We start from the raw sequence: 15,977 nt of genomic DNA, 5'->3' as shown, positions 1-15,977 counted from the left end.
TTTTCTAGAAAGGGAGACATAAACTATGAGACTTCTTTTTCTTTTTGAGACAGAGTTTTGCTCTTGTTGCCCAGGCTGGTGTGCAATGGCGAGATCTCAGCTTACCACAACCTCCGCCTCCCAGGTTCAAGCAATTCTTCTGCCTCAGCCTCCCGAGTAGCTGAGACTACAGGCGTGCACCACCATGCCCACTAATTTTTCTGTTTGTAGTAGAGACAAGGTTTCTCCATGTTGGTCAGGCCAGACTTGAACTCTCGACCTCAGGTGATCCACCCGCCTTAGCTTCCCAAAGTGCTGGGATTATAGGCATGAGCCACCACACCCAGTCACTATGAGACTTCTGTGCTATCTTAAGCAAGAGTAAGCCATAGAACACACATCCAACTGCATTAATGTCTGTGTGTGGGTGGGTGTGTTTCTATTACAATCTGTCATGCTGTTTTTGTGTATACTTTGCTTTGACAGTCAGTAAAGAACATACTTGAAACGTTCAGCATCTCTCTTTGGTTTCACAGGCCACAGTATCTGTTCACTCAGGATTTGATTCTTCTGCAAAACCTAATGGATTAAGACACAAAGTCTGTATGAAAATTTTAATTCCCAGAACATTTTTATACCCATCTGTGTCAAGAGACACACATGTTTTAATGATTCTTCCTGGAACATATTCCAATACAAGCAGATACACACATTCACACACGAGTGCACGCTTGCGCACACGTGCGCACGGGCACACACACACACACACACACACAGAGTAAATCCAATAGTTAAAAAACTAAGAGCTGCCATTTTTTAACCCTTACTATGTGCTAGACTTTGTACTAAATGACTTGCATACAGTATCTCATTTTGTTTCACAGTGACAGTGAGAGATGGTTGTCATCAGCCTCGTTTTGCTCATGAGAACACTATGATTTAGAGTAATTTGTCCAAAGTCGCACGTGTTACATAGCAGAACTGAATTTTGAGCCTAGGGCTCTGTCTTGCTAAAATCTATGCCCTTGAACACTAGGCTTTAATGTCTCCTTTACAAAGAAATGGCTCCAAAAATGTCTGCTGGGGAGAAAATTATACAATCATTTTTGGGACTTACAAAAGTCCAGCTTCAGTGATTGAAAATGACAACGCAGAAAATTGTATGGTACGTTTCAGAGCTTCAAGAGCTTTTTCTGATCTTCCAACGACATCTTATACTAACAAGAAGACACTGGAAGCTTTTCGTTATTATATTTTTTTGTTTGGGTTTTCAAAAAAAAAAAAAATAGAGAGAGAGTGGCAAGTACTGAGTTACTTGAGAATGTAAGTACAGAAACAAAAGATGAAACCTGAGCTTTGAGAGGGCAAAAATAAAGATTTCTATTCCCTTTCGTTAAATGTTTATACATCAAGCATTCTTCTGGCCATTCTAGAACCCTTAGTAAATACGTTTCACTTGCAGTGATGTTTTTCAACCTCAAAATGATGCACTAGGTGAAAGCTCCACCATCTTGCTCAAAGGGAAGTAGTGTAGTAGTTAGCTGGCTGGTAAACATGAATTTATCAGCATAATAAACTACTGATAGCTGTAATTTTAATTTCTTCTTGAACCATTGATGGCGAGAGTGGTTTTATCTCAGAACTTGGTCTTTCATTACATCATTTCTGTTAAAGTCCATTTGTCCAGAAGACCTGCTAGCTCAAAATTTTTAGGGTTTTCTGGGCAATTAGCTGTAGGTGATGCTTTACTGAATTTTCATCAAGATCCTTTGCTGTTTAGTTTTATGTCTATGGGTGGGATTAATCCCACCAAGGGACCACATAGTGGCCCATAAAGCAAGTGGATCTTTTGTATGAGTAAAGCAACCATAGCCCGCCACCTGTTGCTTACAAGCTAAGAGTGATTTTTACATTTTAAAAGACTGAAAGAAACCCACAGGAAGAATAATATTTTGTGACATTTAAACTCTCCGAAATTCCACTTTCATGTCCATAATAAAGTTTTACTAGAACACAGCCATCATTCATTTACATATCATCTGTGGTTGCTTTCTCAAGACAAGGACAGAGTTGAATAGTTGATACAGGGCCACAAGGCCTAAAGAATTTACTACCTGGCTCTTTACATAAAAAGTCAGCTGTCATCAGATGTAAAGAATATACCCAGGCCCATGTGCAGTGGCTCAGCCTGTAATTCCAAAACCGAGGGAGAGCAAGGTGGGAGAATTACTTGAGCCAGGGATTTGAGACCAGCCTGGGCAATACAGTGGGACCCTCATCTCTACCAAAAAAAAAAAATATAATAACTAACTAGCTTGGTATGGTGGCTAATTAAATGTATTACCCAGCCAGGACCCAGGTAGGATAGGACTGATAGCTGGGTGCCAGTGCAGGTGCTGTGAGCAGAGCCATCCTTCCCAGGTGACACTACATGGCATGGCTGCTCACCCTGAAACTTGCACTCTTAAAAAACTTCCTGGGTCCAACTTGTTTTTCAGTTCTTTGCCTCTTTTGCATAGAAGGAGAGAACTATGGGCAGCTGGGTAACTTCCGGGATAATGCAACAAGAAGCTGGCTTCCTGCAGATGGATTACCAAGTTCAGGTCTAAAGCAGGCTTCTTCCACATGGCTCTGTTCACCAGGTTAGTAACTAGTATCTTCCTTCCTTTTGCTCCCGGTGTTGTTTGACCCATCTGCACCACTCAAAACATGATTCTTGTTCATCTGGACATTCTCCAGGACTCAGCAGCCTGTGGGTTTATAACAGGTCACTTTCACAACATTAACCCACTTTTCTATTTTGGTTCTGCTGCTCTCAGAACTTTCATTTCCCTGCATCACCGCACAACACCATGCCCCATGTATTTCTGAAAATCCCCAGTGATGTCCCCAGGTGCCCAAGGGCCAAACTGCCAGCTCAGTCACCAGGAGTGCCCACCTTGCTTCTCTGCAGCTCTGCTTCTCACACAGGGAGCCTCAGGCTGCCTCTGCAGATAACCACAGTGAGGGCCGCCTCCTCCTCCACAGTTTCCTATGCTCCAGATGCCAGAGCAGTACAGCAGTCAATGCAGAAGTGAAGGCTGAGGGGAGATATCCTCACAAATTGCACTGCACCCTGCACCAAGCATCCAAAACCTGCATGTGTTCAGAGCTTCCCAAAGATTCCCACAGAAATAGCTGATTCAGTTATCACTTATATGAAGGTTGTCATTATTGTTCCCATTTTACAGATTTAAAAAAAGGAAACTATAGAGGTGACACCAATGTCATCTGCTGGTGGCACAGGGACGTAAACCCAACCCCAAAATTTACAGGTCCTTTGCTTTTCCAGTCTGGGGTTCAATCAAGTATCAAGTTCTCTTTTTCCTCCCCCTTTCAGACCTTTTAGAATCTCTCTTACTGATCTCTGCTCTCTATCTACTGGAATAGTGAGGCAACAAATACCTTACTTATAATCTCTTACAAAAATACACACGCAGTATTCACCTACAGGCTTTAATTATCTATTTATTTCAAAGCTTTAAGAAAAAAGTAATCTCGCTGCCTATTTGAATTATTCCAAACTGTTTAAAATGCGGAAAGCTTCACAATTATTTTATCAACATAGCAGAGCTCTGATATAAAATCTCACAAATGCTGAAAAAGAGAGAAAATGATAGGCCAGTAGAAATGGCCTCATCTACAGTAGAAATGCATGAAATTTTATATTAAATGTCAGCAAATGTAATCGAACATACATTAGTGAGACTAATAAACCACCATCACGTAGGCCTTATTTTAGAACTTTACATATAGTCAGAGAAAAAAAATATAAACTCTCTCTCTCTCTCTCTGTGTGTGTGTGTGTGTGTGTGTGTACATGTGCAGCATGAAGAACTCTGAAATAATAACAGTGATTGTAGGCGGTGAGAATGCAAATCATGCTTCTTTCTTTCTTTTGCTTCTTTGCAACAGTCATTTGAAATATATGATCTTATTCACAAGTTTTGTTTAGCTATTCATATTCTTTTGTTTAGCAAACAAAAAATTAAATACTTAGGGTATATTCAACAAGAATTCTGCAGTACTGATTTGAAAAAAACTTTGCTGAAGTTTCCTAAAAGAGGATTACTAAAAGAAGACTGAATTGGAGAGATCTTCTGGCAAAATTAAATGCTGATTTTCTGCAAAACAATCTATAAATTTAATACAACTTCAATTAAAATTTCAATGAAACATTTTTAAATCTATAAAAATGACAAATTTTTGGTAGATGGACTATATAATAGTCAATAGTTCTTTTTAAGAAAGGTAATAAAGAAAACCTTGTTCTTTCATATTCTAAAATATGTTTTAAAGCCACAGTTATTTCAACAGTATACTAGTAGCAGAGAACGAGGCAGAAAGATTTACAGAACAGAATAGAAGGCCAGAAATAGGCCCATATTTAAACAAATATGTGATAGAGGCAGCATTCCAACCAATGCGGAAATTATCAATAAATACAGGCGGAGCTACTTGCTAACTAAAATAAGTTTCAATTGAATTAAAATTTAAACGGGAAAGATTAAATCACAAATGGATGCCGATTCCAGTTTCCTTTCCATTCCCAATTGTTTTGTGCCAAATCTGAAGGATAATTTAGCATGTCTGCCTATATCAAAATTACAAACCAAGAAGATAACAAAGAAAATATTGACTCATCATCCCTTTCTAGGGAAAATGACACCCATCTCTTCCTCCTTTTGGAGGAAGAAGACCATCTTGTTTTTGTGATAAACTGTCATTTAAAAGGGGAATTATAATCTGATAAAGTATTATAATTTTATGTGTTTGAATTTTCTAGTATTTTGCACAGTCGAAGCCATATATCAATATCTGATAAACGAATCCAACGACTCTCTTAAGTATCATTGGATTTTTTTCAGAAATTCCTACTTATGGTGCATCCAGTATGGCAAACAGTATGAAGGTTCCTAAAAAAATTAAATATTTAATTACCATAGGATTCAGCAATACAATCTCTGGGTGTATATCCAATAAACGAGAAAGTAGATTTTAAAGAGACATTTTCACACCATTTTCATAGCAACATTCTCCACAATAGCCAAGAGGTAGAAACAACCCAAATATCCATGAACAGATGAACGGGTATACAAAATGGGGTCTACATATGCAAGGTAATATTATTCTGTCTTAAAAAGGAAGAGAACTCTGACTACAACATGGATGAACATTGAGGACATTATGCTAAATGTAATAAGCCAGTCACAAAAAGATAAATACTGTGTGATTCTACTTACGTGAGACAATTTAAGTAGTTAAATTTCTAGGGACAGAAGATAGGATGGTGGTTGCCAGAGGGTAGGGGAGGCAGGAAATGGAAAGCTGTTGCTTAGTGGGTACAGAGCGTCAGTTTTGCAAGATGAAAAAGTTCTAGACTGGAGTGTGGTTGCACAACAGCGTGAATATACTCACTACTGAACTGTATATTGAGAAGTGGTTAAGATGGTACATTTTATGTTGCATGGTTTTTACCACAATTAAATTAAAAAAAAAATTTAATCTCACTTTTTTAAAGATCCTCACAATGTTTCAATCACAGGGAGTGGGTAAAAATCCACATTGATGGATTGCTGCCTTAGACTGGGTTTCAATCTAAGACAAAACTGGAGATGAGTGTTCCGTGGAATAATTGAAGAAGCTGTCTCAGAAAGGAAGAGAGGGAAGGAAGAGAGCAAGGGAAGAATGCTGGCAGGACGTGGTCTTGACTGGAGTCTAGCTACAGCCTGGGTTCTCAGGGGCAGCTCCCTAACAGCACACAGAGTTTGTCCCTCCTTGAGAAAAGGTAGCCGATATTTTCTGCCCCACTACCAGGCAGTCAGGACTGTGGCCTGATCCCACTGGTGGTTGTAGGGGGATTAATTTCCCAACCGAGGCAGCTCCGATTCAGCCAAGGCCTCAACAGAAAGGGGCAACTGTGTACCATTCAGAGCCAACACTCAGGGCAGCTGGGAGTCAGTGCACAGGCCCAGAGAAGGGGATGAGTCAGGCTAGTGTCTTAGTCTGCTTTCTGTTTCATAAACTACCTGACACAGGGTAATTTATAAGAAATGAAATTTACTTCTTACAGTCCCAGAGGCTAGGAAGTCCAAGGTTGAGGGGGTGCATCTTCTTGTTGGTGGGGATTGTCCTGGGGCAGTTCAGGGCATTGCACAGTGAGGGAATTGAGAGTGCTGACATACTATCTCAGGCCTCTCCTCCTCTTCTTATAAAGCTACCACTTCCTCTCCCGTGATAAGCCATTAATCCATTAACCCGTAATCCATTAATCCATGAATGGATTCATTCATTCATGAAGGCAGAGCCCTCATGATCCAATCACCTCTCAAGAGCCCACCTCTCAATACTGACACTTTGGGGATTAAGTTTCCACCTGAGTTTTGGAGGGAACATGCAAACCACAGCAGCTAGAGTTGTCATTTGAACTGAATTTGAACTTCAGATGACCAACAAATAATTTTTTAGTATAAATATGCCCCATGCAATATTTATACTGAAGTATTTTAAATTTATAAATGTTTATATTATATATTTCATTGTATGACATATTTGGTTATGTATATATATTGTATTATAGCTAAAAAGCATTTCTTCTTCATATGAAATTTCAATTTAACTGGGTGTTCTGTATTTTTAGGTGCTAAATTTGGTGACCCTAGGTGGGGCTTCAGCACCATCTGCTCTAACACTTCACAGGTGCCAGGGCCTTTGATGGAAATTACTTCCTTTAGACTTTGGAACAACTTTTTAAGAGTAGCATTTTCCTTACATTGCAAATGAAACAAAAACGGAAGTACGCACAGAAGTAACTAGAAGAAGCAGAATGTGGACATAACTATCACCCCAACCCAGCCAGAATGCACAGCAGCCTCTGCCAGCCCTTCCAAATGGGACCCCTCAAATCCCTCTCCCCATCATTCCAGGTCCTCAGCCAGTGTTTAGTGAAGAGTGAGAAATCCCAAGTAGAAAATTATACATGTGAATCCCAAAGGGGATGGGAAAAATCCCTCCTCACCCCTTTCCCTCCATTGGGCATCTGGCCGAGTAAAATGCCCTCAGCCGCTTGCAGGGAAGGCTGCTGTCTGCTTAAGGCAACGCAGTTTAGAACCGACAGAGTGCAGTCTTAAATATGAGGGCTCAACTGAGAATACTTACAGGCCCCTAACTCAGTGGGAGAGTCGTCTGTCTCAGTAAAGAAAAGACAGCCTTCTGAAATGTTAAGTCCAGACTTGGGGATAAGCTTTGTAATCACAGATAGAGGGGGACATAAATATGAGTGAAATTTTGAGTGAAAAGTTTCGAACTGGAAGAAACAATAAAGTCAGAATGAAACATCAACCCTTGGATTAGTATTTATATTTAGCCTGGTTGGGTCTTAAGAGATTTCTCGGAAGCCCTAACAGACTGACTTAGTCTTACACATGAAAGTATTACCAAATAATATATGTCTCTTTCATCCTTCCTTTCAAGTATAGTTAAGGATACACATATTATCTCAGGGTGTATAGACATATAGAGAAAGAGCAAAACAGACAGATTGAAATAGATTAAAACAGAGATCTATGGAGCCATTTAGAGCTTTTGTATACCAGAATTGCAAAATCAACTAGTTGTCAACAATAATGAATGGCATAGAAAAGTGCCTATTAAACATCATTGTACAAGGGAAATCTAGCTGTTACCATATATTTGCAACTAACATTGCAGATTTTTGTTGCACTAAATATAGTATCCATGAGGGTATTTTTTTATGGTTTTCTTTCTTTCTTTTTTTTGAAGATGGAGTCTTACTCTGTCACTCAGGCTGAAGTACAGTGGCGCAATCCTGGCTCACTGCAACCTCCACCTCCAGAGTTCAAGTGATTCTCCTGCCTCAGCCTCCCGAGTAGCTGGGACTACAGGCGTGTACCACCATGTCTCATTAATTTTTTTTTTTTTTTTTTTTTTTGTATTTTTAGTAGAGACGAGGTTTCATCATGTTGGCCAAGCTGGTCTCAAACTCCTGACCTCAAATGACCCACCTGCCTTGGCCTCCCAAAGTGCTGGGATGACAGGCATGAGCTACTATGCCTGGCCATTTTTGTGTTTTTTTTTCTGATGAATCCCAAGTGCCTAGAATAGTGCCTGATGTAAACACTCAATAAATATTTGTTAAATGAATTAAATTTCAGCTGATAAATAACCAGAGAACATAAAAATATGTTGATTCACAATTTCACCAAATCCAAAGGAAAAGCCAACAATTTGAATTCTGAAAACTGCAAGGAATGGAGAAAATATCTTTAAAGCAGTTCCGGTGACATTTCAGTTCAATTCAACAAACAAAGGTGCTATACTTAGTAATGCAATGGGGAGACACAGATGAAGAAGCAGCAATGCTCATCTTCATGGAGAACCATCTGCCATCTCCAATTTAGCCCTTGTCATGGTCTGAATATTTGTCCTTCCAAAATTTTTATGCTGAAACTGAACACCCAAGGTGATGGTATTAAGAAGTAGAGTTTTGGGGACAGTGATTAGATCATGGAGGCTCCACCCTCATGAAGGGCATTAGTGCCTTCTAAAAGAGACTTAAGGGAGCTTGTTCTCCATTTCCACCAATGTGAAGACATAGCTAGAAGATGCCAATATTAAGAAATGGGACCTTATCAGATGCTGAATCTACTGACACCTTTATCTTGGACTCACCAGCCTCTGGAACTGTGGGCAGTAAATTTCTGTTGTTTATAAATTACCCAGTGTAAAGTATTTTGTTACAGCAGCCCAAACCAACTAAAATGGTCTAATAGACTAAGAACATTACTTAATTCAATTTGGCAGTGAGCAAGAAGATTTCAGACATTAATTCTGTCCCTTTAGATAGAAAACTTCTCACTTTCTCTAATTTGCAAACCAATCCTTATAGTTTCAAATTGTTCTGGTTTGTATCAAGTCTGCTTTCCCAGTCAGAGTAATGAGGACATAAAATGATTGAAAGTGTCTAAAATCCAACAGGATTATGTATGGGAGAAAGAAGAGAGTGGCAGTTTACCTGCTTCTATGCAGGCCTCCAAGACCACCTTCTCTGGAATTTGGAACTGTCATGGCCTGAGCACTCCCAGCAGGCAGGTTGTCATACAGAACCTCATAGCTGTATGTTCACCCCTTACTTATTCATGCATTCACTCCACCCAGCATTGAGCACCTGGCCCTCTGCTTGCCCGCCTCCAGAAATGGTAAGCCCCATCTTTTCATCTCAATATACTGGTAAGAGCCTCCAGGTAAAGTTGGGCTAACTCTTATCTAGAAGCTTCACAGTACCTGGGAGTTTATCCAGTAAAATTTCCATAGTTGTGTCTCCTTGAATGCAGGGGAACAAAATCCAGGCATCTCCGTTGATTTCCATGTAGTTGGTCCAAGCCACCTGCACCTGGACTGTTTGTCAACTTGCCCAAGGCTCAAAGGCACAGCACCCTCCCCACCTGCATGGAGGTGCCAGTAACTCCTCCTGCGGTGTACTGGGCAGGCCTGGACTCTGTGCTCATTTTCCTTATCTCTAATCCTCCTACGCCTTGTTTGCCTCTCTAGAGTACAGCTTGTGTATGAAAGCCTGTTCCAGGATTGTTTTTCTGTTCTAGCATTGTTTTTCTGTTCTAGCTTTCCAAAATGTGCCTTAGATTTCATTCTATGTTTCTTTAAATATCAAGTTTTCATTCCTCTGCTCCATCTCTTCAACGTTTTTGTAAATCTTTTATTTGGCTGATAAAATCAACAGTGAGCCACCCACCTGTAGTTAGTGTGTGCCTGTGTGTTGTTTGTTTCCTGTTTGTTTTTTTAGAGAATTCCATTTATGGCCTTCTCCTACCACTTTAAAATTCTGGCACCGGATTTGTGCTTTAAAATATAGTTCAATTAAATAAACCTTAACTGAGAGCCTACAAAGGGCTCTTCTAGGGAAGGAGCAAAGGGAGGAAGTCAAGGAGGAAGGCACGGTGTAATCTGCTCGCAATCTGGTGAGGTAGTCAGGCAAATAACGACGGCACGATAGAAAACATGCTGCAGTACGCAGGAACACACGAGTGCTGATGGCACAGCAAAGGAAGTTGGAACAACCACCGGCTTCTGGCTTCCGGCTTCCGGCTTCCAGCTTCCGGCTTCCGGCTTCCAAGGGATCCCTGGGAGCAGACCAATGCAACAGGACGGGCATGGGAAAGAGAACAACTGAAACGGGAACAGTTGTGTTCAATGGGGCCAATATGGGCTGTGATGGGTCGCAGTCCATGACAAGTTTGTCCTTTATTCTATAGCTACTAATTCCTGAGTTTGAGAAGTAGGAGGATCCTTTTTTAAAGTTAAAAAAAAAAATGTTCAGGGACCTCCTTCCCTAACATGGTTGTACTTTTAATATCCTATGATTAAGGAAATACGTATGAAAAGAGAATACAATGATACATGCCTTGAAATTAATTTACTTATTTACAAATGACAATTTCTACAAGTATTTGTGAGGCCTTATTTAGGACACAGACAGAACCTCGTGTGTGGAAGGCCCCAACGTCCCTGACCACACGTAGCCCTTGGCCTGTTCTCCACTCCCACCACCAGAGAAACCTGAGCCCTAAGAGCTGAGAATCATTAATGTTTCCCTCACTGGAGTTTTCAGTAAGGCAGGGTCAAATGAGTTTTCTGTTTAAAGAAGTCCTCTTTGATAGGTATGAAAAAATTGGATTAAATGAGAAAGAACCTGAGGTCAGAGAAGTCAGAAAGCTATTAAATCTCAATAATAGAAGCTTTATGTGAAATTGTGTGTGTGCGCATGTGTGTGCATGTGTGTAAGCCATAACCAATAGCTTTATATGTACTTCTAAGTGATTGAAGTTTGTTTTTCAAAGTCGGTTCACTCTTTTTCTCCTGTAAATACTAATGAATACCACTTCAAGAAAGTCTATATTTTAAAAATCTCAAATATAATTAGTCTTTTAAAGTAAAACAGGTGTGGCCTAGCATGGTAGCTCAGGCCTGTAATCCCAGGACTTTGGGAGGCCGAGGCAGGTGGATCACCTGAGGCCAGGAGTTTGTGACCAGCCTGGCCAACATGGCAAAACCTGTCTCTACTAAACATACAAAAAATTAGCTAGGCTTGGTGGTGGGTGCCTGTAACCCAGATACTTGGGGGGCTAGGGCAGGATAATTGCTCGAACCTGAGAGGCAGAGGTTGCAGTGAGCCGAAATCACGCCATTGCACTCCAACCTGGGCGACAAAGTGAGACTGTCAAATAAATAAATAAAGCAAAACAGATGTAAGCTGACACAGTGGTACACACTATAGTCCCAGCTACTTGGGAGACTGAGACAGAAGGATCACTGGAGCCCAAGAGTTTGAGGCCAGCCTGTGCCTCAGAGTAAGACCTGGTCTCTAAAATAGTAAATTTTAGAAAAATGAGATTTGGGCCAGGCACAGTGGCTCATGCCTGTAATCCCAGCACTTTAGGAGGCCAAGGCAGGCGGATTATGAGGTCAGGAGATCGAGACTATCCTGGCCAACATGGTGAAACCCCATCTTTACTAAAAGTACAAAAAAATTAGCCAGGCAGGTGGTGCACACCTGTAGTCCCAGCTACTTGGGAAGCTAAGGCAGAAGAATTGCTTGAACCCAGGAGGTGGAGATTGCAGTGAGCTGAGATCAAGCCATTGCACTACAGCCTGGGCAACAGTGTGAGACTCTGTCTCAAAAAAAAAAAGAGAAAAGAAAAGGAAAGAAAAAAAAAAGAAAAATGAGATTTTAACATTTAGATCCAATCTTTGATTTTTCCTTCAAAAAACCCATATACTTTTGATTTGGGGAAAAATGTATTATAAAAAGCCAAGTTTCCAAATGATGTGAATGGATTCATGATTCTTAAAGATTACTAAACCTAACTAAGCATTAAGACGTAACAATATACATCTTTCATAACTTGGGTGACTGTTTCTCCTACTTTATCAAAATTACATCTGCTGGAGTTAAGGACTACAAGAAATTCTCTTGGATTCCCCATCACTACTGGCTACTGCAAGAGAGACATTCATGCTCCCTATATATCTCTGTAGCACATCAATTTAAATCTGTTGGAACAACTTTTTAAACCTTGTTTCAGCTCAAGGTCTCTGAAGTTGGCCGAATGATGAATCTGGCCTGATTTCTTGTTGCTATGAATTTCTTCTTTTGCTATCTATAGCTAAGGTTTTCATTATCTATATTAACAAGTTTTTAAGGAAACTTTTTCTCTAGGATGTTGCCAGGATGATTTTGTTCTTCAAAGAAGAACAATGAGCTAAATTTGTTTTTTTTTTTTCATTTTTCATGCCTGCTGAAATCCAAATGTCCAGTAGATTGTTAATCACCTTCTGAATAAAGGAAACATGCAAAGTGAAGAAGATATAAGTATCTGATTTTATGACACATGTTAGTTATCTATTGTATCATGACCCTGAATACCAAAAAGCCAAAGACTTTGTAGTTGGTGTTTTGTTAAGCTTCCAGATGAGGGATGATACATTAGAAAGTATTCTTTACTCACAAATCCCCACCCATCTAGGCGAGGATAGACTCCTAATGTTTGCATTCCTTTAAGCAAGCCCTTGCCTAAAGTTCACCCCTTCCTGAAATTCAGCTCAACTGTTCAGCACATGTCAACCCTGCAGTAATGAATTGGTACAAGCCTAATTCTTATGATGATTAATGAAGCTTCTCAGATGCAGCCTATTATTTCATCCAAAGTTAAAACAGTGATTCATCATTAATCACTGAAAGAAATGGGCTCAGTGATTCATAATTCTAAACCAGCCCATTTCCTTAAGGTCCTGTTTGCTTTTCTTATTCCAGAAGTGGCACAGTCCATAGCTGTTTGCTGTCTGCATTCTGATATGCACTTTTTCTGATTAATCTTCTTCAAAAAGTCATGGACCCCAAGGATATTTACTTATAACCCCCGATCCTCTGAAGAATCATTTTTCTTTCAGATGCTAAACTTTTCCTAGAACTAACTACTCTCAGTTTATCCAATTTAAAATATGCACTCTCACCCAGAGATTGAACAAATTAATCAGAAATCAATAATCATGGCTACTTTTGGTCCTTGGCAAACAGCAACATTTGGAGTGGTGCCATTTAGATTAAAATGATTGGTTGCCTTTTCACTGCCACCCCTCATTTACACCCAGATCTTCACCAGTGGCCAAGGAAGAGCAGCAACACAAGCAGTGCTTCACCCTCTCAGTCCTGGCTCAAAGTCATTTCAGGCCCACTACCAAAGAAAAGCATTGCTGCTTTTTTCCTGGGACCTTGTGTTACATCATTTGCCAACCTGATGCTATTTTCTCTAAAGCTTTCTGCCCTACAATAAAAAAAAAATGATATTCTTCTACCTTACATAAAGGAAGCCCTTCACTAAGATCTACCATGATTGCCTACTTTTTCTGGTGGCAAGAAGGTCACCCATAAAAACTAACAGCTTCACTTCTGTCACTACTGCCTTCATAGAGCTCAGGGAGGTTGCCTTCAGCCCAAGGGCTACCTTTTGTTTTCTCTGTCCTTTTCCTTCTCCACATCCTCCAACTACTCTTTCCTCTTTCTCTTTCCTCTTGCTTCTCTTTTTTTCTAGCTCTTTTCCTTTTTCCTATATTCCTAAGTTTTGCCCCTTATGGCTTGGCAAAGGTCCCAGAATGATATCTCAGCCCCATCATAGCATTTAGGAGTGAAGAACTTGTGAGGGTCCTGGAGCTTTTTACTATGATCTATAGTATTCTTTTAAGAAGTTATAATTTTCAGGCAGGACAGCTAGGCAAGAACGCATAATAATAGGAATCCAGATTGAAAAGGAAGAAGTCAAACCATCTCAATTCACAGATGGTATAATCTGGTACAGAGAAATTCCTAAGAAAGCCATTTTTAAAACTATTAGAACTAATAAATTAGGTCAACAAGGTTGCAGGATGCAAGATAAATATACAAAAATCAATTGTATTTCTATACAGTAACAATGAACCAACCAAAATTAAAATAAGAAAACAATTTTATTTACAATTACATAAACAATAATAAAATACTTAGAAATAAATTTAACAAAATAAGGGTAAAATACAACACTGTTGACATAAATTACGAAAGAACTAACTAAATAAAAAATGCATCCCATATACATGAATTGGAAGACAAAGACTATTGTTGAGCTAGCAATACTCCTTCAGCTGATCTACAGATTCGGTGCAGTTTTCAGCTCAAAAATCCAGCTGGCTTCTTTAAAGAAATTTGACAAGATCATTCCAAAATTTGTGTGAAAATTCAAGGGACTCACAATAATCAAAACAGTCTTAAAGAAAAAAAAAACAAGTCGGAAGACTCACATTTCCCAATTTCAAAACTTATTACAAAGCTACAGTAATCAAAACAGTGTGGTACTGTGGTACATATTGATCAATGAAATATATTGAGAGTCTTGAAAATATGCCCTCACATTTATAATACTTGATTTTTCACAACGGCATCAAGACTTAATGAAAAAAGAACAGTCTTTCAGTAAATGGTGCTAGAACAATTGAATATCTACATGAAAATAAAACACCTTGGACTCCTACTCACAACATATTTAAAAAGTTAACTCAAAATGTAATACAACTATAAATGTGGAGCTTAAAAACATATAAAACTTGTAGAAAAAAACCTAAGGGTAAATATTTGTGACCTTGGCTTAGCCAGCGGTTTCTTAAACAACACCAAAAGCAAATAAATAAATAAACTGAACATCATGAAAATTAAAAACTTTTGCATTTCAAAAGCATCATATAGAAAATTAAAAGACAACCCACAGAATGGGATAGAAATTTTGCAAATAAGATATCTAGTAAGGAATTTGTATCATGAATATATATATAAATATTACAACTCAATAATAATAAGACAACCTAATTTTTTAAATGAGCAAGGAATCTGAATAGACATTTTTTCAGAAAAGATATACAAATGGCCAATAAACACAAAAAGATGCTCAACGTTATTAACTATCAAGGAAATGCAAACTAAAACCACAATGAGATACCACTTTACACCCACTAGGATGGCTAGAATCAAAAAGTATAGGTGAGGATGTGGACAAATTAAGATCCTAATACTCTACTGGTGAGGATGTAAAATAGTGCAGTCACTTTAGAAAAAGTCTTTGCAGTTCCTCAAATGATTAAATGTATATTTAAATGTGTGGTCATGCTACCATATGATCCAGCAATTCCACTTCCTAGGTAAATACCAAGAGAAATGAAACATTTGTACACAAAAATATGTGTACACAAGTGTCCATATCAGGATTATTCATAATAGTCAAAAATGAAAACAACCAATGTGTCTCTCAACTGATAAATGGATAAACAGTATGTGGCATATCCATACAATAAAGTATTATTTAATAATACCAAAAAAATGAAGTACTGATACATGCTACACCAAGGATCAACCTTCAAAACATTATGTTATGTAAAGGAAGCCAGTCAAAAGGATCATCTATCCATATTAAACATCCAAAATAGGCAAATCCATAGAGACAGAAAATAGAATCATGATTCCCTAGGATTGTGAGACAGGGTGCTAGGTTGGAATGGCACATAGTGAGTTGGGAATAACGGCTAAGGACTATCAAGATTCCTCTTGGGGTGATGACAAGTTGTGACTTGAAAGTTAAATTCCTTCAAAGCTTTCGTGGGGAAGACAAAGCAGCTTCAGTGCCAAAAATGTGTCTGGGTGTTATTTGAAGTTCTAATGTAATTTCGAGTGCTAGAACTAACTCACTAATTTAGACCAGTTACTAGCTTTATTTGTATTATTTTTGTAAATGCCATAAAATTGTGATTAATGAAAGAGTGATTGACAGCTGAAAGGGTCAGTACCTCATAAGACATTGAATGTCATGATCACTGCCATTGATAGCCATTGTCCTAGTCTCACA

The 15,977-nt window shown here is 39.0% G+C and overlaps 1 protein-coding gene across 3 annotated transcripts in view; it reads right to left on the bottom strand.

Moving 5' to 3' along the window:
• Positions 1–15,977, bottom strand: part of LOC144579699 (uncharacterized) — a 116,198-nt gene that overhangs the window by 14,802 nt on the left and 85,419 nt on the right. The window contains exons 1-2 of one of the 3 annotated variants that reach the window (XR_013527853.1): positions 9,788–10,241; positions 482–558 (exon numbers count right to left, since the gene is read on the bottom strand). Coding sequence is in view for 1 of the 3 variants with exons in the window: in XM_078352514.1 (XP_078208640.1) it covers positions 482–558 (77 nt within the window). In the remaining 2 variants the exon portion in view is untranslated. Of the gene's footprint in view, positions 1–481; positions 559–9,321; positions 9,438–9,787; positions 10,242–15,977 lie in introns of those variants that run through there. The other 2 variants (XR_013527852.1, XM_078352514.1) reach the window with 2 other exon arrangements.

Source organism: Callithrix jacchus, chromosome 16 (assembly GCF_049354715.1).
Source record: "Callithrix jacchus isolate 240 chromosome 16, calJac240_pri, whole genome shotgun sequence".
Lineage (NCBI taxonomy): Eukaryota > Metazoa > Chordata > Mammalia > Primates > Cebidae > Callithrix > Callithrix jacchus.
Note: the sequence above shows the minus strand (reverse complement) of the source record. Positions and strands in the feature narration are given on the sequence as shown.